The sequence below is a fragment of the Alosa sapidissima genome, chromosome 1 (assembly GCF_018492685.1).
Source record: "Alosa sapidissima isolate fAloSap1 chromosome 1, fAloSap1.pri, whole genome shotgun sequence".
NCBI lineage: Eukaryota > Metazoa > Chordata > Actinopteri > Clupeiformes > Clupeidae > Alosa > Alosa sapidissima.
In genome coordinates, this window is record NC_055957.1 from 25343437 (window position 1) to 25368901 (window position 25465).

Below are 25465 nucleotides of genomic sequence, written 5' to 3' on the forward strand. Positions count from 1 at the left end.
TGAGGAGCAAGCTCCTCAGGATGTTCTACCAGTCTGTTGTTGCCAGCGTCCTCTTCTATGCAGTGGTATGCTAGGGAGGAAGCACAAAGAAGAAGGATGTGGGGCGAATTGACAGGCTGGTAAGGAAAGCTGGCTCTGTAGTGGGAGGTGAACTGGAGTGCATCACTTCAATATTTGACAAAAGGACCCTGAACAAACTGATCAACATCTTGGACAATGAGTGTCACCCACTCCACAGCACTATTGTTAAGCAGAAGAGCCTGATCAGCTGGAGACAACAACAAACAGACTGAGGAAGTAATTTGTCCCCAGGGCCATTGAACTGTTTAATGCTTCACTTAAGGGAAGAGGAGAGATAGACTTCTCTGCATAGTCTGTCTGCCTCTTCACCCCCTCCATGTTTGGATACTGTCTGTCCACTAGCCACTTTTTACCACTGTCTTTCTGCCTCACTGTTTGCGTGCTATATTAGCACATTAGCACATATGCATAACCCCTCCCTCCATGCCACAGCCAAACTGTGGCCACACTTATACCTTTTCTTAAAATAGTTATATATATATAGATATATAGATATATAGACTTTATTCTTGCACTGTTGCACTGTTAGACTTACTCATTTGCACTATCACCATGACCACTATCACCATTGCACTATCACCATGACACTCACTCACACAGAGCACCTTACCTTACCTTACTATGCACAGAGAATCACAGGCTCAGTCCCTGTCTCAGTCATTGCAAGCACCTCTTGATTGATTAATCACCACTATGTGGATACTGTTTTTATAACTGATTTAGATTAAGTGTTAGTTAGTATAATTTGTATTTTAGTATATTTAGTATATTCTTTATCTTCTACTGTCCTTATTGCTTAGTTGTGTTTTTATATTATATACTTTTAATTACTTTTTCTGCTGTTAGTGAATGTGTGTGTGTTGTCTGTATGCTACTGAGACCTCGAATTTCCCCTGGGGATCAATAAAGTATCTATCTATCTATCTATCTATCTATCTATCTACCACAACAACAGTGAGGTGCCTGTGCGCAGAGAGGCTGAGTTGGTACCAGAGGTTGAGTGTCATAGCTAAAGTGATTGCTCACTCACAAAATGTTCTATCATTTCTAGGACTAAGCCTCAGCATTACATAATTACAGCATGATATCTGTTTACCAATCAGAAGAATATACAGACATTTAGCCATTCTTCCCAAAACAGAGACAAATCAACATTCAAACATGGACTTTATCTCTTTCTTAATAAGAGTAAGTCAAAATATGATAGCACTTGAATGCATCAGGAAGCAGACATATTAGTAAAGTAGAATACAATCAAACAACGTAAGGGTTGTAATCAAGATTGTAACCAAGGACAGGTGTCCAATCTTTCATTTACGACTACTACGCCAACTGCACTAACACTGTATGTCAGAGGTCAGACTCAATATTTAAACATTTCTTTATTCATTTAAATTATGTCAGTAATAAATCCTACATTTTAGTATCAGTACACATGGACATCCATCCATACATACATAGAGAGAATGCCTTTTCACAGTGTACAAGAACTATATAACTAGAATGCAGAACATAGCTGGATTAGGAAGCATTCTAGCAACCTCCAAGTATGTGGCATCTAAGTCTTACTGGATAAATGCGGTTTTTTTTTTCTTCCTCCATTTCTATTAGGGGCCTAGATGGATGGAGCCACTCTCATTCATCTTTTGAAATGTTTGGTCGGTCATCCCTGTTAATCTGGCCTCAGAGCCAATCCCGGCTGAGAGCAGGCTGACCCACTTAACAACAGTGGGATTTTCCCTAGTGGGAGCCTCTCTCTCTCTCTCTCTCTCTCTCTCTCTCTCTCTCTCTCTTTCTCTCATTACTCAGATTTAATGTCCAGATCCACTGGATCCCCCTCCAATCAGCCTCCTCCTAATCCAACACCAAAAGTCCAACGCAGGAGCTTTTATATCATTAGAAGTTTTATGGGAGATTAGGAGTGGGATTTCTGTTGGAACGTGAAGATTTTCCTTTCTTTTCTCTCTCTCTCACTCTCTCTCTATCTCTCTGTTTCTTTCTCATGCCTCAAAAGAGATGAGTGTGATAGAAACACAGACTCTTTTGTGAGAGTGGTACTCCAAGTGTAGGGGCTGGAGACGACGTTGTCTGTAGATGCCTTGTGACAACTGAGCCAAACTAGAGACTGTGATCATCTTTGTGTGTGCGTACGTGTGCTTAACCTGCTGACCTGAAACAGTTAATCTGTGGTTGATAATGGTTGATACATGACATGATCACACACAGACACAAACACACACACACACACACATACACACGCACGCACGCACGCACGCACACACACACACACACACACACACACACACACACACACAAACACCTGTCAGTTATGCAGAGCAAACAAGCAAATCCCCATCTCCATTCTCATTCCCCCCAGCTTAGGGTCTGTGGCTCCTTCACTGTTCATTTATTTTCGATGACAGAAAGAAGATTGAGCGATAGAGATGAAAAAGAATAGGCTGTTTGAAGTGAATGAGCCCAGTCCCTCATCAGTGCTGGCGCTTCATCATTAGAGAGGATAGACACGGCGCCTGCCTTCACACGGAGCAGATCTGCACATGCTCTTTGATTGGGAGTTGTGGATTGTTCTGCTGTGGGCTGCCACCTGCCGCCTGCGTCCACGTAATGAGAATCAAAGGCCAGTTGCTCAGTACGAGGAGACAATATGTCCGCCTGTCAAAGTGTGGCACTGTGAGAGGGATGAGTGTGGCACACGTTTAGATGCGTGCGTCTGTGTCCATGTTTGATGTGTGCTAGGGCATCTAATTGATGAGATCCACTTTTGCATCTTTGACAGAGGTATATAATCCCTGTCTGGGTTTGAGCAGAGAGTGATTGAGAAAGGGAGAGGGAGAAAGAAAAAGAGAGCTGAAATGATGCCAGAACTCATTTTCACTTTCTTCTTTGGAGGGGCATCAGTCATTACATCTAGACGGGATGCCTGAGCACTCTCAGGATGGACATCTGCAAACCGCTCTGTCTGAGGCTATCAGCTATAGAGCAGCACGTGTGATGGAAGAGGGTTTGGATGAAGCGCGCCGCAGTCTTAACAGAACAGCTGCAGCAGGCTGGAGAGCCGGTTCCCCTGAGCATTAAGACTTGTGCGTATCTAAACGATTCTCTTTGAGAAACACACCAGGTCTTCCCACACCGAGACAATCAAACTCACCTTCGCCACGGCAATTACAGCATAATCACAGCTGCAGAGGAGTGTGATTACCCTATTAAACCTTGTTTATCCAATGAACATGCATCATTTTGCTCTGCGTCGTCTCCAGAGGAATCAGCCGACTCACTGATGTGAGCCTGGGGCAATAAAACATCGATAAAAAGCTCAGAAGAAGATGAAAGCTCGAGTTTAGCATTGTTGTCATGGGAGGATAGATTACAGTGAGGTTTGTGGCACTCATACCGGACCATGTAAAGCCTTTTTGGTTGTCCATTTTGAGGATCAGTATTGTCATAGTCGTCATTATTGGGGCGACTCAGACACAAACACCACTGTGCATATGTAGCATGACATCAGTGGAAACACAGGCATCTCCACAGCACTGGTCCCTGTTCTGGTTTCAGGATGTCTGCTGTTTGAGCCACGCCTCCTCATTTCTGGTTTGCTCCATTACTCTGGGGTCATCTCATGGTGATAGAGCAGTGGTCCCCCTGCCACCCACTGTAACTGCCCACAACATCATGCAATCAGAAAGAAAGAAAGCACTGAGGAGGCATCTGTTTGTCAGGGTTTCTCACCATGTTTTCCCAAACCCAGTGACTTTGAAAAAGGGTTCTTGCTAGCACTGGACTGGACTAGCCCTCTCCATCCATATGGTATCATAACATGTTATACGTAACACCTTTTACCTGAAGAAGCTGTTGGAGTCTGCTGACTTCACTTTCATTGTTACCCACACAACTTCAATCCTTGAAACTACCAGTAGTTGTAAACAACAGACATGCGTTCAAATTCCTTGAACAGAGATGAGCATTCTTGGCAGACATGTTTGACTGAACAGATTCATTTGAATGATTTTGTGGAAACATTCCATCTCAACGCCAATTCTCTGTCCAGCTCCCAGAAGAGAACTACCTCTTCAAACTGTTTGCAAACTCACGGAAAATTCAAGGCAAACAGAAAACTGTTTGCAAACAAGTTCACTGTGGTCTCTGCTGGGAATGGGACAAATACATGTAAAATCTTGTGCAATACTGTTCCTGAGCTCACCAAGTGTAGGTCTTAGACAGTGTAATACATCTTTATTATTCACTCGTTATCTACGGTAATCATCTCCTGCAGCAGGCCGCTCCCAAGCGTCAGATTCCTGACAAGCAATAGTGTTTTCCTCCTCTTACTTGCTTCTCTGCTAAATCTGTTCACACCTCATCCTTCAGCTTTCATCCGGTCCCAGAGGGCTCTCCAGCCTTCTTTCCCATGCTCTTCTGATATGCTCCTTCCACTTTAATGCCGCCTCCCTCTTCCCCTCACCAGCCTGTACATCTCTTTTATCCTCTCACTGGGGTATCAAGGTGACAAGCTCCACCAATTCTGCCACCGATGAATTCTGAACTTCTGTCCTCACCCTGTTTTGGGCTCCAACAACAATACAATTTAGTCACATCTTGTGATGAAAAGAAATTGCTCCGCCACGGAAATCCTCCGCCACGGCACCTCTCTCGTGTCTTTTTTCATCCCTGTCGGCCCCTTCCTTTTTACAGTATATTTGTTTGGGCTTTTATGCCTTTAATGCGACAGGATAGTGGAGAATGACAGAAAGTGAGTGGGAGAGAGAGTCTGGGGGGATCTGGAAAGGACCACGGGGCGGGAATCGAGCCCGGGTCGCCCGCGTATGGTGCAGGTGCCCCAGCCAGTTGCACCACGGCCGGGGCCTGTTGGCCCCTTCCTTAACATTACACCTGAGTGCATGAAGAACGGCTTCAGTGGCACAGCATCTCTTCTCACCATGGTTAGCACTGCCCGTTCCACTGACAGAAAGTATCAGGAAGAAAGGAATTGTTCCTCCGTGCTTCTGTGTTGAACAGTCTGGTGCATCAACGGGAGAGGACTACTTCATATAGACAGACGCAATTCACCGTATCAACACAGATGTTACAGTAAATCCTTAGTTTTTTATTTTTTAAGGTGCCAACATGCAGAGGACTTACGTTTCGAGGTGCACCCACGTCTTCGTCTACAGTATGTCTTCTGGAGTTCAGGAATCAGATGGTTTCCTTCACCTTGTTGACTTGCTAGATGTACAGCCACAGTGCAGGATTCGGGATATGAGTGTGAATTTACTCATTAGACTCATATCCCGAATCCTGCAGGATCTAAGAAATACTAAAACAACCATTTTGGGCTCTCACAGTGATCAATTGTAGTCTGTGACAGGCATTTTTACACCATGTTTTACACACTTTGTGTTATACCAAGTGACGAGTGAGATTCTAGAAGCAGATTGAAGTATACTTGCATCAGCATTTGTATTGAAATATTTATTTTATCTGAACAGTCAGTTGAGGTTGTATTTAAATAGTGTACACTTTCTGTACATTTCAGGTATAGTGTGCAAGTATAGTGTGTGTGTGTGTGTGTTTGTGCGTGTGTGTGTGTTGTGCCTCAGAGCTTTGGTCATAGTGAAGGTTTCATGCACAGCGCATATGCTTAACCCTCATCTTACGTACAGACATGATCAGGTTATTAGAGCATAAAGAATCAACGCATTACATGTGTAAAAATAAACATGAGTAAATATGCATGTTAGATGTGAGATTTGTACAGAATGAATGTTTTAACTATAGCTTCAGGCAGTGGACCCCAGAATAGTCCTACATTTTTCTTTCTCCCATTTTCTTATTTTGTCTATTAAACTTTAATGAAAAATTAGTTATTTACTTCTCTCTCTCTCGCTCTCTCTCTCTCTTTCTTTCTCTCTCTGTCTCTCTCTCTCAGGTACATGGCAAGGACAGTATCAGAGAAAGCTGTATAATGATCTGTTATCCAACTATAATCGTTTAGAGAGACCCGTCCAGAATGACTCTGCCCCCATAGTGGTGGAGCTGGGTCTGACTCTGCTGCAGATCATTGATGTGGTAAGTATTTATGTGTGTGGAGGAAGAGGGGATCTCAGTCTCTGTTTACGTCTGTAAAATATTAATTACCAAAAAGTCATGTATCATCAGAGCCCACCCTCAGGAAATCACTGAGAAGAAAACACTTTTAAGGGGTGCCCAGTGTAATACACACAGACGAACACACACACACACACACACACACACACACACACACACACACACACACACACACACACACACAGCATTTAGCCTAATGCATTACGGTGGTCTGCTGTACTAGGTAACTTAAGCAAAAGCTGCACTCTCTCAGGCTGTAAGGCCTGCAGTGGCTTCCAGCCGTCCCTGAGCTGTGAAGTGTGGCTCTGGTGAACTCCGCAAGTCACCTGGATGCATCCCCTCTCTCTTTCTCTCTCTCTCTTTCTCTCTCTCTCTCTCAGACATAGACAGAGTCTCCATTTCATTCAGTCAGGGCACTGCCGCCCACTTCAGATCCCTCTGCATGGAAATGCAATATGAGGCAGTGATACAGTGCGCCATAGTGCGCCCTGCTCCTCTCATCACCCTCACTCCCCACTAGAACACCGCGGGTGCACACCACATGTTAATGGTTCCCTGTACCCACATTGTCTGTGAGTGTTTGTATGTCTGTGTATGTGTGCGCACATGTGTTTGTATGGCATAATCCTTTAATGCTATTGTTTGTTTGAGTGTGTTTGTGTGTGTGTGTGTGTGTGTGTATTAGAGTGTGGCTACCCGACCCGAGCCCGACGGATCCCGACGGGACCCGACGGGTCGGGTCGGGTTCGGACAAATATTTAGAAATTGTAGTCGGGTTCGGTTCGGGTTCGGACACATGGGGGCGATATGCATTGGAAGCTTTACATTTAAATTCCTCATTATGTTGGGTAACCAACAGGTCTGCTTTACATGATGCAAACGTTTGTTTTTTGAGAATAAAGTAAAATGTAAAAAAGACCTACTGTAATAGCTTTCTTCCTGTGTTGAAGATTTGTTTATCATGACAACGCATTTCAGGCATGCCGCCTGAAATGCACACGCATTGTCACGTCTCACGACTACATAAACAAAGGTTATGCACATCGCACATATGCACATAAGCACAGTCTTGGGTGACGTTAAAAAAAGTTGTTAGCCTATCAGGAGATTTTAAGATTATTTGCGTTGCATACTGTGGTAAAGACATAGGCTACCCGTAGGCTATAAGGTCGTCTCGTTCAACTGGATGAGGATTTCCTCGAGTTGCCCCAATTAACATCGATGCTGCATATGGATCAGTGACAGAGGCACTGTAGTTTCAACGACTGTTGCAGTTCATTTTTAAGACTTTTCGTGAACAAGAATTCTATTTAGGCTATGCTTGCTTGGGCCTCTTGTGTTAATGTGCGCTGTGTGTGACCTGCGTGCGTGCACGCTCATCTGATTCTGTAGACAATTTGTTGTGTGTTCCATTTAATGGGCTGAAAAGACAGGCTATCCACAAACGTGAACGTTTAATCACTAGCATGGGAATAACTGAGGCATCATCTGCGTCGGGCTCGGGTCGGGTTCGGACATAAAAATGAAAATGCCTGTCGGGTTCGGGTCGGGTTCGGACGCAACTCTGTCGGACGCGGGCCGGGTTCGGACAGAAATTTGCGGCCCGATCCGCACTCTAGTGTGTATGTGTGTGTGTGTGTGTGTGTTTGTGTGTGTGTGTGTGTGTATGTCTGTATGGAAGCTACACTCTTGTATTCATGTACTTATGTGTCTTTGGAAGAGTGTGTGTGTATGTATGTGTGTGTATGTCATTCTGTCTTTGTGAAGTGCCCAGATGGTAAGGTGGCTCAAGGCTCTGCATGACTGGCTGGAAGGCTGAACGCATCACTTCCTCCTCATCAGTGTGCAGGAGGCAGCTGTTGTGGTGTTCCACTATCCTAAACACCTGTGTTTACTCTGAAGCAGAACGTTGCATTTGTGTGTTTGTCTTATTGTGTATTGTGTTGTCTTATTGTGTCTTAAAGTGTGTGTGTGTGTGTGTGTGTGTGTGCAAGTAGCATCCAGCACTCTTCACTCCTAAACATTGTGTGTGTGTGTGTGTGTGTGTGTGTGTGTGTGTGTGTGTGTGTGTATCAGTGACTGTGTACGTTTCTGTTTGTATGCTGTATTTAGTTCACTAACAGCAGTTTGGGATCACTGGGTTGTAAGATGCACTCGAGGAAATACACATATTGGCCAATCTGTTCAGTGTTCATTTTTAATACTCAGAACGAGGGAGCGACAGGACAGAAGAAATAGGCTGGGAGGATGAGAGGAAGAGGAAGGAGGGAGGGGAGAAAGGGGCACCACGGACGAGAGAACGAGCCAGGAAATGAGTGGAGGGAGCCGGGAGAATAAGAGAGCCTGGTTGTAGTGCCATGATGAGTGGCAGGCCTCTGACTCCCCGTTATCACATCACATCTCATCACATTTACTGACAGCCAGAGTGCAGGATTATCCACTGCAATCTCCTCATGTTAATTCTTAGGCTTTTTCCAGTTGACAGATTCAATTTGTTGGGCCACCGAGCATAAAAACACACACATATACACACACATGCGCGCGCACGTACACACACACCCCCACACACACACATACACACACACACACACACACACACACAGATACACACACACACACACACACACACACACACACAAACACACACACATACACTCACACACACACACACACACACACACACACAAACACACACACATACACTCACACACACACACACACACACACATGCACACACACTGTGCTAATCTCCGTCTCCTCATGCGCTTACAGATGAAAGGAATGGCATTAGTAATTGTTCCTCTCTTTTTTCCATTTTGCATTTGAAGTCATGTGGAAGTGTTTTTATGTGTGACTGCGTGTGTGTTTGTGAGTTTGTGTGTTTGTATGATCAGATTGGCTGTGCATACTCTATGTGTGTAGTTTTGTGTCTCGGTGTGCCTGAATGTTGGTGAATCATCTGTGCTATTGGTGTATCCAAAGGAGGCTCCTTGTTGCCTGTTGTAGTTTCCGGCATGCGTGTAGAAATGCCTCCTGTGTAGATGCAGGGACAGAATGTCGCCGTGACCTTTCTCCTCATCCTCCTCCTCTCTGCAGTGGCCATCATCATCTCACTGCCCTGACGTCAGTCCACCAGAACAGACAGAACTTCTGTTTATCACCGGCAATAGTGCTGATATCTGTGACTTCTGTCCATGACTGGCCATTCAGGGCATGACTGAGCCACAGACACACTCACACACACAGATGCCTGCTACTCAGTCCTGAAGCAGCAGCTGTTTGTGTGAGGGACCTCATCATGGACACACATGTGATCTGTGTATGTTAGGTTCTTAGTAATGATGGTAATTTTGATACCACAATGAATCTGATGGTAATTTTGATACCACAGATGAATAGAGACCCAGTCAGACCAATAGTATGAAAAATCAGGAACAGAGTTTTATTTACAATGATGCGCATCAAGGGAGAGACAGCATGACTTCACCTAAAGATCCATCAGCTGCTCTAACTAAGGAAATAGTTAGGGTTTAAGTATCCTTCCAGGCTGACGGGAGATGACGTTGGTCATCCCATCTTACATGGACTACACTGAATCAGACTCTGATTAGTGGCAACCTGGCAATCCGGAGCAGATAGCTACTGACGCAGCCATGCAGAGCAGTGAAACACTGCAAAGTCATAATATTCCCGCTTATCTCTAAATACAGTTACACACAGATATACACAGGGACAGTGCAGATATCATACAGTCATTACATAGAATCATACTTTTAGTGTCAAAGTGACTACCACTAATGAGAAATGCAGAACATTAAACCACATATTGGAATATTGGGCATAATGCAGAACATTAAACCACATATTGGAATATTGGACATAATGTTCTATTCCACTTTCTCTCAGTCCCCTTTTTCAGCCTTTATGGCTGGAACATTTAATCAAATACTGCCACTGGGAAATGCACAAAATATAAATGATTATAAAATTGTTTCATCAAAGTTAGTCAGATCCAAATAAGCAGGTATGACTAGATTTAACTGATTTCTTCATAAGTTGTGAAAAATAGCTACACATGTTTGGTGTACAATAGCAACCAAATAAATCAAAGAGCAAACTATCATGACAATTAGAACAAAAGCTAGTAAATCAAAAAGAATATTTTTGGTCCATCACCTACTGTAAACTATCCAGAAACTCGTCTATGTCATTTTACCAAGACGTTGGGATGACCCTTTATTTTTATGGATCTCCACCAGACTGGTGTACCACCATTTCAGATTATCATCCGATTAAGAGGCATCAGGACATAAACCACATGTATATAAAATAAGTTCTGAATCCAATACTCTCAGTACGTGTTGCTATCTTAGCCCATATGTATCCAGCTGAGGCAACATAGCGAGGCCAGTAACTGGATTCTGTCTGGATGAGAATGAAAGGTGCTCACCCACTGACAGGTAATGAGTTTCTTTTAGCCACATAATGAGATATAAAGATATTCAGCGCAACAAATGCACCATCCCCTCCATCTTTTATACATGAAAGAATGTGTTTTTCACATCCCACATTCCATTAACAAATATTCAAGTCTTTTTATTTTTGTGATATGAATTAATCCACATGATTTCCTGTGGATGTGTGGTTGTAATAATGTTGGCAATATCAAATATGTTAAGAAAAACAGTTTAGTTAGTTGGATTAAAAATGACATCCTCAGTCTGACTGAGACTGCTCAGTATAATATCAGATATTAAAGCTTTGAGGCATCAGTCTCGCAATGTTTCACATCCAGGGATGGATTACTGCACGGGCCTACCGGGCCCAGGCCCAGGGGCCCAAGGGGTCAGGGGGCCCTGAAGCCCAAGCCTTTGCATGGAATCATTGCCTCAATATCAACAAATCAGGATGTAGGCTATGAATCTGATTGAATTTAGTATTGGCCATCCCCAAAATGCACCAGAATACAGGAAATCACATCAGAAAAATGAAAAAATTTCTGGGGGAGGACCCCCAAACCCCCCCTCACACATATACGACAATAAGTGGGGGGCCCTTAATACATCTGGGCCCAGGGGCCTGAAAGTTCATAATCCGCCCATGTTCACACCATGGGCTCTATCTTGCACACCAGCGCAATTGACTTTGTATACTCGCGCTTTTGTCTTTCCTATTTTGCAGTCAGCGCATATTGGAATTTTCCCTCCACAGGTACCTGTGCGCCCACGGGGGCGTTTCAGCGAAAAGAGGGGGCGTGTTCCAGCGCAAACGGTCCCTGTTGATATTTTGCAGTTTCAGAAAACAATTCCGCCACAGACCAGGAACCTCCTGGTCTAAAGTCAGTGGCGCAAATTCAGATGCTATTTTAAGGGCGCATGCATGGCCACAGGCTTGCAGGAATGAATGCTATGCACACCGATCTACAGACACCCTGTGCACAGATGGAAACATTCAAAGCATTGATAGTATTTGTCTGTTTCCCGGTTTTGTTCGTGCATTGGTCAACTAAATATTTAGTAGCCTATATAGCACATCTACATGCAATATCTTTACAACAACAACGCCTAATTACGACCTATTCATTTGGACAACTTTATACAGCCCTATAAAGGCTAAAGTTACCTTTAGTTTTGTTCCAATTTACCGTTGTGTATGGCTTTAAACATCGTGTGCACTTTAACATCAGCCTATAAGCATTATTCCAGCTGCGCTAAGGTTTTGACAAGCACCACAATTTTGCCTACCTTGTTGTAGCCCATCTGAAATAACTCCAAACTTTGCTATGTTCCCTCCATCCTTTCGTTGTTTTCAAAAAACATTTTATATCCATGATGGCCTTGAAGTCTTGAGTTTATGAATCCGCTTAAATAAGCTTATTATGTGCTGTTAACCAGCAACCATTGACAGTAAAAGAAAGCAGCAAGTAGCCTTGGCTACAATTTCTGTAGTTGCTGCGTCCATTCATTGTTATTTTCTCTCCTGCTCAAACAAAAGTTGTGCGTGCATTAAGTTGATGATAACGTGTTTACAAACTCTACTTTACATAAAATATTGTAAATAGCCCACTGTCATGCAGTTAATGGGATACTGTGCAGAGTTGGAAAGTTAGGTCAACTTGGAAACTGTTTCTCGTTGTTGAGTTGCCTGTTGGTAAGATACAGCCGTAGCTTACACCTTGCAGGAGCGCTTGCTTGGGCGGCTGTGTTGCACAATGCACTTTGCTCCTCTCATCTATACGACGCAGTTCTCATTTCTCCAAACCATACATAATTACAAGGACAAATATTGCTACACGAGTGAAATCAGTGTGGTGTCCTATGTGAAAAAATAGGTATAAATCTAGCGAACACATTTCCACGAATCACGGATGTGTTGATGACATAAATTAGGAAATATTAGAGGACTTAATGAGACGTGATGTTGAACTGCATGCCGATGCCATTTAACCCAAATGCCCCAGCAGCAGAACGGGAGAGGAGAGCTTATCTGTGTCTTACCTGTGTGTACATTGCAAAAATATCACCATGCATTCATAACCTCGTGATTCAGTGAGAGTGATCCCAAAACATCAGAAAGTGACATTTCTGTATTACATTTTGTCAAGAGGAAAAATCAATAGCAAACTGTTCCCAACTGACTAGCACTGTGAACCGTTCCTGGCTGCGCCTGGCAAATCCGCCATCATAATAGCAATCCGCTATGGAACAAGCGTGGCTGTTGTTAAAGGGAATGTGAGATGACGCTCTGATTGGTTTATTGCACGTTACAGCCAAACCACACCCATGAATAATGTAGCTACTACAGACCACCCCATTTTAGATTTGCGTCGGGCGCAACAGTCATTATCCCGCCGGTAAAATAGACACAGCGCCCAAGATCCGCCCACAAAGCGATTTGCGCAAAGTCAGTTGCGCTAAAGTGCAAGATAGAGCCCCATGGCTCCTTTAGTTAAATATTTCAAAAGGGGTCATTTAGGTAGAAACTCCACCTTGCTCATCCTCATGCTAATGGTAAATGTGTAATTTCTGGATCATTGATATCATTTCTTCAGGAATAAAAAAGAGTGACTTGATGGGTTTCAAGAGATGATGGGTTTCAATGGTGGCAAGCGACTACAGTGAAGGAATGTCTTGTGTAGAGGTAGTGTAGTGGTGGTGGTGTAGAGGTAGTGTAGTGTGGTGTGTAGAGGTAGTGTAGTGTGGTGTGTAGAGGTAGTGTAGTGGTGGTGGTGTAGAGGTAGTGTAGTGTGGTGTGTAGAGGTAGTGTAGTGGTGGTGGTGTAGAGGTAGTGTAGTGTGGTGTGTAGAGGTAGTGTAGTGGTGTGTAGAGGTAGTGTAGTGGTGTGTGGCAGTAGTAATGCAATATTTAGAAAATGTAGGCTACTCTTGTACTCTTGATACTCAAGTACTTTTAAAAACAAGTACTTCAGTACTTTTACTTAAGTAGACATCTGACTGTTGTACTTTTACTTGTACTTGAGTAAAATTTAGCAAAGGGTATCTGTACTTTTACTCAAGTAATGAAGCTGTGTACTCTGTTGCCTCTGGTAACGCACACCAACTAATTGTTAGCGAGGTGCTAGCCAGTTGCTGCTGTACTAGGTAACTTAAGGAAAAGCTGCACTCTCTCAGGCTGTAAGGCCTGCAGTGGCTTCCAGCCGTCCCTGAGCTGTGAAGTGTGGCTCTGGTGAACTCCGCAGGGCACCTGGACGCATCCCCTGGACGCCAAGACAAGCAGCATAATTAGTTCGGGCCTTTTAAACTTGTTAAGAATTGGTTCGGGCCTTCGGCCCTTTTAAACTTGTCAAGAATTGTGTCGATGGGTTTATTAGGCCAAGCCAAATATTAGGCCAAGTCAAATAAACACACACACACACACACACACACACACACACACACACACACACACACACATTCTACTTGTCATGCAGTGAAATCTTAGTTATAGAAACATTTGTAAACTTGGTTCCATCGTCATAGCAAGGTTGTAAGATTTTCTTGAGAGCGCGGCAACAAGTGTCACAGAGCAGTGAAGTCCACCTGGAGGATCAGGAACTCTTACTTTTGTTGTGATCGCAGCTGTGTGTGTGTGTGTGTGTGTGTGTGTGTGTGTGTGTGTGTGTGTGTGGTGTGTGTAAGAGAGAGAGAGACCAAGAGTGTGTATGGGCTTGTGTTGTATTAATCCTTCACAGAAATCCTCTTCTCCAATCTCTGCCTCCTTTTGACTCTTCTTTTTCTCTTTCTCTAGGATGAAAAGAATCAGGTTCTGATCACAAACGCCTGGTTGCAGTTGGTAAGCTTATTTCTTCAATAAGAGCATTACAGTTGAGACTATATAAATGTACTGAGGTGTGTGTGTGTGTGTGTGTGTGTGTGTATGTTTGTCTTCAAGCTAATCTTGCACAGGCCATACCCTAGAGAGAATAATAGCATTAGAAATTGAAATTGCGTCACTTCATGCTACACACACACAAACACACACACACACACACACACACACACACACACACACACACACACACACTAACGGATGGCAAAACACAGCTGGAGCAAAATCACATTGCTACAGGGTTATTATATTAACCATATACATCAGCTAAAGCCTATTACCACTTTCTATTTCCTTTCTCAGTCATTTCACATCAGTATGCCTCTGTAATTATAACTGCATGTATGCTGTGTTAACACACCCTTATTTTCTCTTACTCTCTCTCTCTCCTCTCTTTCTCTTGTGTGTGTGTGTGTGTTTGTGTGTGTGTGTGTGTGTGTGTGTGTGTGCGCGGGCGCGGGCGCGTATGTGCAGTACTGGACTGATATCTACCTGAGTTGGAATGTTGATGAGTATCCAGGAGTACAGAACCTGCGCTTCCCGTCCAATCAGATTTGGGTTCCAGATATCCTACTCTATAACAGGTATGGGTTCCAGATATCCTATTCTATAACAGGTATGGTTTTCAGATATCTTACTCTATAACAGGTATGACTACCTCTGTATGTGACTGTGTTTGTGTGTGTCACAGTGTCTACAGAATGCCTACATGTTGATACTCATAGCATGTTGATCTTTTTTATTTTTATTTGTTTACATGTATGCTCTACTGAGTTAGTTCTGGCTTTTCTACTGATAAAGAAGATAATGTTTTTTTTTCTTGTGGAGCTACTAGAACTTTCCATGTTAAGTTGACAATTCTACACAGTCAGTAAGAACATTCTGTCCCTGTGGTTCTCAGGTGTACTATAGAATCTCAGTGTACTTTAGGAGTCTCTTTTCTGTTCAGTTGTGTGTGAGCTTCCTGGTGTGCGCTCTGTGTTTATTTCCTCACACTGGGCACAAAGACAAGAGGTCAAGGGTCAACAGAACCTTGCCTTGGAGGCTGCCTTGGAGCAACATGCCTGAGGGGGTCCATAATGCACCAAGTTTCTAACGAACAGTTGCTTATGTAGTCCAGATCTAAGAGTAGGAGGATGCCTCGGAGGGCGACAGTGCTGTAATCACTCAGAATTACTGGGCGTGTGCGTGAGAGAGCAGTTGGTGATGGTATCAGAATCTTAAGCAGACTGTAGGTTAAGGAATCATTTCTGCTGAGCGAGCACGAGACAGACTGGTAGTGTCCTGTGCAGACTTCAGTATAGCCCTGTGTCACATTTGCTTGTCTGAACTGCTGGAAGCTTAAAACTTTCAGTTGTGATCTACCTTTACGTTTACTTTGAAACATGTGCTATATAAATATACACTTACTTCCTTCCTTACTTAATTACTTACAGTATTTGCTTACTTTACATAGCTGTTTTTTGTAATGTTCATTCTACCAAAGTGGGCCCTATTTTCACGGTCTAAAAGCATGGTCTGAAAAGTATGGTTTAAGTGTATTTAGGGCATATCCAGTCTACTTTTGTTAGTTTGACGGTGGGATAAGTGATCAGATGCCAGGCACACAGTTCAAAAGGATAGTTCTTACGTTTCTTAATTAATCATGGGTGTGTTTTGGGGCGTATCCATCGATTACAGTAAACCAATGAGAGAGCCATCTCCCATTCACATTGCCTGCATGTGTGACTGTCTATGCTACAGGAGGATTTCACCAAAGCTTGCTTTGCTAAAACTGGTGTGCCTGTGACAAGCAGAGTATACACGCGATGTGTCTGTACTCACCTTGTAATTAAAGTCGTAGACAACAACAAAACAAGGTCTTGCTTGGTCATTTACTTTCCCAGTGCTGACTGACAAGGCCAGGGATTACAATTGCAAAGAAAACAAGAAAAGCAACACTTACCCCAATAACATTCGAATGACTGAATAAAAACCCTAAGGACATTCAATCCAAGCACGCCAGCACAGTCTTTGCACTGCATTGCCAAAGACTCATTGCTAAGGTCTCGCTACTAAGCAGATCACAGGATAGACTTCTTGATAGTGTACTCTTAAAATAACTGTGCTATACTGCGCATTTGACCATGGTTTTCTTTGACAGTGGTATTATCATTTACAGCGGAATCAAAATAGCAATGTGTGATCGATGCATCTGACCACAGCTCATTTCCTCATCGACACACTAGTGGGTGCAAAAGTTAGAATGCTATTTAGACATTGTGGGCACCTGGTCGAGGAGAAGATAGGACCCTGTGTGTTGAGACAGGGAACAGCCCATATAGCAGCCCTGTGTTGTCAGAGCCAGAGGAATCGCCCCTGCTTTACTTCTGACGGCTACTTCACTCAGTATCTGTGCTGCCCTGAGAGCCCGGCTAACACCACTGTCTTCACTTAAACTGTCACTCACATTTACTCTCAGATTTTAGCACCATGCCTCTCAGCAGCTGGATACAACTGCCAGGAAAAATTACAGCAGACAACCTGACAGAAAAAGTTAGCGCGCACACACACACACACACACACACACACACACACACACACACACACATGCACACAGACATGTGAGCTCATCCTGGCTCTGGTATCCTGACATTCTCTCTCTCCTGATATCCTCCACAGCTGGAGAGGAGTGTACAGTAAGTGGTGTGAGAGCAGTAAGTGGTGTGAGTGCAGGAGGAGAGGGCTGAGTGCTGATGCTGATACCAATACAGTTGATTTACAGGTCAGCGCTCCGTCACAAGCACTATGTGTGGGGTGTTAAGTGACATACTGCTGAAGACGACACAAGGCTGCTGTTGTCAGCACGCACAGACACAGACACACACACACACACACACACACACACACACACACACACACACACACACACACACACATCCCTCCACACACCTCAGTGACCAAAGACAGAGCAATAATTTACTATCCTTTTGTCCAGCCACGTCCTCCCCATCCTCAGCCTAAGGCGACGTAGCAGGTGAGGTGAGGTGAGGTGTGACAGAGCCTGATGCAGGAGGAGAAGCTCCACAAAGGGATGGGGGCATCAGCAGGACAGATTTCAGTGTCTAATGAGAATCACACACAACATTAAGCAGCTTACGCTGCGGACCAGGGCCACTAACGATGGCAGTCTTAAGGAGGGCCAAACCACCGGTGAGGATTTAGAACAGACATTAGGAGATGCCAACGAGGGCACTAAGGGTATAGATTAAACTTACAGAGGATGGAGATGGCTGAGTGCAAGGCTAATGGCATAGTGTGTCCTGCACGCAGCTCAGTGACATGCACACATGTGTAAACATTTGTTTGTTTAGTCAGCTATGCGTGCAGACAATTACACAAACAGAAGGGGAGGAAGATTTCTGTTCCTGTGGGGCAAAACACCTTGTGTGTGTGTGTGTGTGTGTGTGTGTGTGCGTGTGTGAAAGACCCACTGACCCCTCTCTGTCATATTGTACATTTGGCCAAGGGAAATGAGGGGGGGCATAAGGGAAAGATAAGGTGAACAAGGTGAGGACAGACTGTGGAAATAAGGAGAACAGGAGAGATGGAAGCTACAGATGGAAAGGTGTGTGTACTGCAATGTGATGTGTGTGTGTGTGTGCATCTCTGTGTGCATGTGTGTGTGTGTGTGTGTGTGTGTGTGTGTGTGTGTGTGTGAGTGGTAAGTGACTAGTCTCAACTTAAAGTGTCTTTCCTTGTATTTCCACACACACTGATAAAAGCAGTGTTGTGTGCTTGCACTCGCGCGCACACACGCGCACACACGCACACACACACACACACACACACACACACACACACATGCACACGTGTGTGTGGGGGGGGGGGTTGTGTGTGTGTGTTTATGTGTGTGTGTGTGTGTGAGAGAGAGAGAGAGAGAGGGAGAGAAAGAGAGAGAGAGAGAGAGAACATTGGCATACAATAGCCATGGAATAATACTTGTTTACCACAATTACACCTGTCCTACCTGCAGGTTTTGGGACTCGTTTGTTGTTGCATAATGCTCTCATGCCCTCATCCTCTCACAGAGCCAGATAATGTTTGGTTGGTATGAAGGCTTAGATTCGGCAGGATTTATAATGTGGAGAAGTGATTTTCCCCCTGATGGCTTAACTATAAGATATTCAGTCAGTACACTATTACTTTCTCACACTCTCAGGACTAAACTAGAGCTCTGTGTGTGTGTGTGTGTGTGTGTGTGTGTGTGTGTGTGTGTGTGTGTGTGTGTGTGTGTGTGTGTGTGTGTGTGTATGTGTTGTGTAAGTTTGGTTGGACGAGACACAAGGATGTGAGCTGTGTAATGCATTATTTATCTCACACACACTAAAGTACACACACACAGACACACAGAAACATATTTAGCTCCTAGCACCAGTGCCAGTCCTGTGTGTGTGTGTGTGTGTGCTTGTTTGTTTTATCACTCTATTTTCATTGGTCTTTTAAATGTCTATACTCACTTTAGTGGACCACTGTGAATCCTGGGAAATTCTAGGCAAACATTTGTATGAAATGATACTCCATCTGTCACCTTAAATCCCTCACTCACATGTCACCTGCCATGCTTTTCCTAATGCAGTAAAGAGCCGATAAGAGGAATGACAACCATACCCAATTTGAGATTAAATAGCATTTCCCTGCTCTCCCTCCCTTGCTCTTTTCACGTCTCTCTTGTTCTCTCCATCTCTGTCTCCACCTCTTGTGATGAAGCACTCATTGCATTTGCATTTAGCATGATAATGTGGCTTTAATTGGAGAACATTTGTCATGAACAGTTAAGGGGGCATGAGGCATGTGTTGTGTGTGTGTGTGTGTGTGTGTGTGTGAGCACACTCTTGGTCATAAATCAACATTTAGATAATTCCATATGTCTGCTGTTACCATGGCAGGTTACTCTGCCCTCAGTCTACATTTTCCTGATATTCCTCCTCTGATAGGAAATGATGTAACAGCCTCTTCCTGCCCTCTTCCTGTCTCATCTGCATTGATGAACTGCAGTATTATAGAAGCCATAAAAACAGCCCTAATGGAGGGTAGCACCATTCAGGTCAATTATCAGCCACAGACCTGCCAAAGTGCTTAACTCCCAAACACCACCATAGCTCTTTATCGCACAGACCTCCCAGGAGCTGATCTGGCAGTACAGGCTGCCCCATCTCTCATAGTTACTGTCCAGGTTGAAGCAGAGGGTGCACAGAGGGTTTTTTAGTTCCCACATTTTTAGTAACACATGAAACTCTCATCTCAGGATATATATATATTTGAACAAAGGCTCTTAATGTACCCATACTGTACCCTAAGCCACATGACTGTTGGGTTATGTGTTTGGCTGTGAAAAGAGAATTGTATAACGTTGTGTGTTGAGCCACTTAGATTGCTTATGTGTGTCTATGCATGTCAGGCAGGTTCATTTACTTTTTGCAAAGATGTGTTTATTAGTATTCCGTAGCTGTGATCTGAACGTCATTAGTATGCATGCAGAAACTCTCAAGGCAAGACTCAACCCCATGAGCCTGTTACGCACAATCTGTCTTTTGCTATGAAAGATGAGGTATGACCAATCAGTCATCAGGATCAAGAGATACAAGAGAGATACAAGAGACTCTCTCTCTCTCTCTCTCTCTCTCTCTCTCACTCACACACACACACACACACACACACACACACACACACACACACACACACACACACACACACTCTTACATTGAAAATAATACACTTGGCTTTTAATAAAAACATTAAAGCTGTACAAGACATGCTAAAACCTCCCTCTGCTCTCTCAGTGCTGATGAGAGATTTGACGCCACCTTCCACACCAATGTCCTGGTCAACCACTCAGGAGCATGCCAGTACATCCCCCCAGGTAAGAGAAGCCTGATGCTCCACAATTTCAAAATTTGTGGGTGCAAATGTTTGTTGTTGATGGCATCAGCATCGCAGTCTGAGTCTGATGCCAGCCGGCTCCATGTTAGGTTGATGCACAGTCCCTTGTCATGTTTTAGATATTTTTCATATTTATTTAGTCTTCTGAAAAACGTGGTTATGATGATATACAGTATATGTGCACTTCATGCTTCTTTAAATGGAAAGATTGAAGAGAAAAGAAAAGCTATGATAGAAAGGAGAATCACCATGACATGGAGAGAAGGTAGAAAGAAAAATGGGAGGATGGAAAAAGACGGCAGTAGAAAAAGAGTGTGTCATCATGGGAAAGCACTGTCATGGGCCTGGAGGGTTCTCAGCATGTGGTGGTCACAAAGATGTAATGCTGTTAGTTGTTGATGTTGAAGGTCACTGTATATATATATATATATATACAGTATATATATAAAGCAGGACAGAAGATTAATTACTGTTTGACTTTGAAATCCTCATTGCTGTCTTTCATTATGTGTGTATGCATTAGCCTGCACTAACACTTTTGACTGTTAATGCATCATCCTGCATTTAGAGTCAAAGGTGAATGAGTCTGTGAATGTGTGTGTGATCATAAAGATATGTTTAGCATGGAAATGTCGTAAGGCTTTTAGTTCCTCTACAAGAGCATTAAGGCCCCATCACTTCACCACTTTACTGAATCTATGAGTGTGTGTGTGTGTGTGTGTGTGTGTGTGTGTGTGTGTGTGTGTGTGTGTGTGTGTGTGTGTGTGTGTGTGTGTGTGTATGTGTGTGTGTGTGTGTGTGTTTGTTTGTGTCCACTGCAGGGATTTTGAAGAGCACATGTTACATTGATGTGCGCTGGTTCCCGTTTGATATTCAGAAGTGTGATCTGAAGTTCGGCTCCTGGACACACAATGGCTGGCTGCTGGACCTACAGATGGGTGCTGTGGACACCTCCACATATATTTCTAATGGGGAATGGGATCTAGTGGGTGAGAGCATAGAACATACATGTTTACGCACGCATGTGCACATACACACAGAGAGAAAGAGAGAGCAAGAGAGGAGAGGGAGAGACAGAGAGAGAGAGAGACACTTGCATGCTACTGTCTGTCTTGGATGCTCTTCTTATAATGGGCACTGTTTCTTCAGGTTGTAAATGCCAGTGCTACTGTCTGAAAGCATATAGTCATGAATAATCTCGGCTCTCTGAAGACAAATATGAGACCTTAATCAATTGGAAGTCATTGTCAGATGATGTAATTGATATGAACCAATCTCCAATCACCGACAAGGCGAGAAACTAGTCCTCTGAATTCTGAAGTGATCCAATGGACCAGGTCCAGAGAGCCAATGAGCCAACTTCCTACACAACTAGTGTCCAGCCGTGGTAAGACACGGCATCACATGGGGCCAGCTCCCTGGCACAGGAGGGCCACTCAGAGGTGCGAGCCTGAATGTCATTTGACGAGCACTTCATTGGCTCCCAAGAACGCCCAGACAGCCTTCTGGGCGTGTCCGGGCAGGCTACACACCGGTCATGCCCGTCCGAAGCGGGGATAGCCCGGCCACATGGCGTCAGGCTTTGATAGTAATCTGCCACCATACTGTACTTTGGAAATAGGTGCCACCTTTAGAAAGGCTCAAACTGGTAGCCTTGAAAAGACCTTCCTGGTCAATTCAGACTAGTTTTTCTTGCTGCGGCAATATATAGGCTGTGGCCCGCGAAAAAATCTCTGAATTAGGTGATTGGAGATCTGTCATCTGAGAATAAATCCTCGCTGGTTATTGTCGAGTCGAGTGACCTAGACTGAAAGAGAACCATGAACTGCCATCAACTACCATCAACTACCATTGACTCTAGAAGATTTGGGGGAACATCTAAAATGTTACGGGTGCAATGTTTGGTTTGTATGGTAAAGCTTGAAGCAAATTCGATAACTATAACGATAACAACAAGATGGTATCATTCTAGCTAATATGAATGTATCGTTCGGGATCACTTTCAGAGTGATTTTGAGAATGATAAAAGGCTGACAGTCTGACAGTCAGAATCCATCAAATTTTAGCCATCGTATTCATCAAAACAAAGAGAGACCTTAATTATCGTTGGTCAGTGTGGCCGCTTTTATTGTTATAGTTATAGTTATATAGTAATAGTTATAAGTTATCGTTCCTGGTGTGAAGGACACTTGTGTAGATAATTTCATTACTAGCCAGACATCTGCTCTTTGCCACTCGTATGTGTGTGTGTGTGTGTGTGTGTGTGTCGTCATCATGGCTCTACTCCCCCCTGCTTTTTTCTGTTACTGTCCAGATTGGTGCTGAAATCAGATCAGACAGGGGCATATCTAATTAGCCAGATTGTATAGGGGACCACACACACACATGCAGTGCATACGTATGTGTGCTCACTTTTTATTTTGAGTCATTCAGTGACACACAAACACACACACACACACACACACACACACACACACACACAAACACACACACACAAACACACATACACACACCAGCAAACAACATGTTTGTTTTGGTAGGAATTAATGCCTTTCAAGAGGTGCCAGTTGTTTATGTAAAACAAATGAGTCAGATTGAATGTGGAGCGTGTGATGAACTGACCCCTGCGGCCGGCCTGATTGACAGCAGTCCAGCCCTCTGCTCACTGCTCCTCCCCAGTCTGCCGTACAGAACGGGATTGCTGCTGGGGTTCACCTGAATTCTAACATTTTCTTAAAGTTTGACTTTGATGCATGAGGATTGTATTGATTTTTGGAGGCATTGGTCAGATTAAATGGATTACATTACACAAAGGTAGCCTGGGTGTTCCCATGCTGCCTTGCGCGCGATTTGATTCACGCTGCTAAGGCAGCCTGGAGACCATGGAGCAAATTTTCGCCTGAGATAGGGGACCAATCACAGAACAAGGGGGAAAGCAAGACGATGATGAGCTATGCACAGACGCATTTGATAGACATTCGTGGCACCCAATAAACGGATCTGGGCATTTTTTTCAAATACGAGAAAATTAACGTTTGGTTCCCAGACCACGTCTCATTGAGAACAGAAGTGGTGGCGCTAGCCAGGCTAACACAAAGGTAAAGGACAAGGTAAAACAAACAAGGCAAGGACACACCCCATTATAAGATGAATGAAATGATTATGAATCGTCTCCCTCGGGTTAGCTTGGTAGCTGTCAATCTGAGCCAAGCCAGACCAGATCCACTTCCTCTGAGCTGTTTCTGCATGACAAGACCGACTATACACTCACATTTGTGTGTGTGTGTGTGTGTCTGCGTGTGTGCGTGCGTGCGTGCGTGCTTGCGTGCGTGCTTGTGTGCGCGTTTGTGTGTGTGTGTGTGTGTGTGTGTTTTCCTGTTTTAGATGTCCCTGCGAAGCGCAATGAACTGTACTATGAGTGCTGTAAGGAACCATATCCTGATGTAACATTCACAGTCACCATGCGCAGACGGACTCTCTACTATGCTCTCAACCTGCTAATCCCCTGCGTGCTTATTTCAGGTAAGACACACACACACACACACACACACACACACACACACACACACACACACACACACACACACACACACACACACACAGATATAATATAATGATATGTAACGTTGATAAAGTTCTTAGTAATTTATCGATGTACATGTAAGCCAGTTATTATTAATGATAATAATCATGCTTTATTAATTCAAACGATTACTCTCTTCCTAGGACTTGCCCTGCTGGTGTTCCTGTTGCCAGCTGATTCTGGAGAGAAGATCTCCTTAGGTAACACACATGTACATGCAAGTCCCCCCCCCCCCCCACTCACACACACACTGAACCATCTCTGACCTCTGTCCTGCTGTGCTGTTAATGTCAGGAGGAGGATATTGATGTGTTTTGTCCCTATCTATCTGTCTCTCTCTCTCTCTCTCTCAGGCATCACTGTGCTGCTGTCTCTCACTGTGTTCATGCTGCTGGTGGCAGAGATCATGCCTGCCACGTCAGACTCAGTTCCCCTCATAGGTATTATATATGCACACACACACTACACACACACTACACACACACACACACACACACACACACACAGACACACACACACATAGACACACTACACACACAGGCATAGACACACCACACACACACACACACACACACACACGTGCTCGCACACACACACACACTACACACACACTACACACACATACACACACACACACACACACACACACACACACACACACATAGACACACTACACACATGCTCGCACACACACAAACACACATAGACACACTACACACACACGCACACACACACACACACACACACACACACACACACACACACATAGACACACTACACACACACACACACATAGACACACACACACACACACACACATAGACACACTACACACACACACAAACACACATACACACGTAGGCACACTACACACACACACACACACACACACACACACACACACACACAGAACCATGTGTACTCTCCAAAACTTTAATCAGTGTACCGTACCAGAGTAGTTCAATATCCCCAAAGGTTTGCAGCATTAGGATAATCCAGAGGACAGCAAAGGAGCTGTTCTTTTGCCCTTTTGCGCTGGCCTCCCACTGGCCCAACCAGCCGACACCGGACCCAACACTGTGATGCTTACGCAATGCCACATGAGATTCTTCATGTTTGTGCTCCGAATACCTTCATAACGAACAGAACATGAGAGCTCTGCATTATTGTTCAATCAGCACAGCACAGTACCCAACACCACTACATCATATTACAGTGGTCAGTTAGCTCAACACTACTACATCATATTACAGTGGTCAGTTAGCTCAGTAACCAACACCACTACATCATATTACAGTGGTCAGTTAGCTCAGTAACCAACACCACTACATCATATTACAGTGGTCAGTTAGCTCAACACTACTACATCATATTACAGTGGTCAGTTAGCTCAGTAACCAACACCACTACATCATATTACAGTGGTCAG

General features: G+C 44.0%; 1 protein-coding gene across 1 annotated transcript in view; it reads left to right on the forward strand.

Annotated features, from left to right (window-relative positions):
* The window catches only part of chrna8 (cholinergic receptor, nicotinic, alpha 8), a 35563-nt gene that overhangs the window by 5557 nt on the left and 4541 nt on the right, over window positions 1-25465 (forward strand). Inside the window, exons 2-9 of the mRNA XM_042098789.1 lie at window positions 6026-6165; window positions 14451-14495; window positions 15006-15115; window positions 20354-20433; window positions 21275-21442; window positions 23838-23975; window positions 24180-24236; window positions 24390-24476. Of these exons, the coding sequence (XP_041954723.1) occupies window positions 6026-6165; window positions 14451-14495; window positions 15006-15115; window positions 20354-20433; window positions 21275-21442; window positions 23838-23975; window positions 24180-24236; window positions 24390-24476 (825 nt within the window). The remainder of the gene's footprint in view (window positions 1-6025; window positions 6166-14450; window positions 14496-15005; window positions 15116-20353; window positions 20434-21274; window positions 21443-23837; window positions 23976-24179; window positions 24237-24389; window positions 24477-25465) is intronic.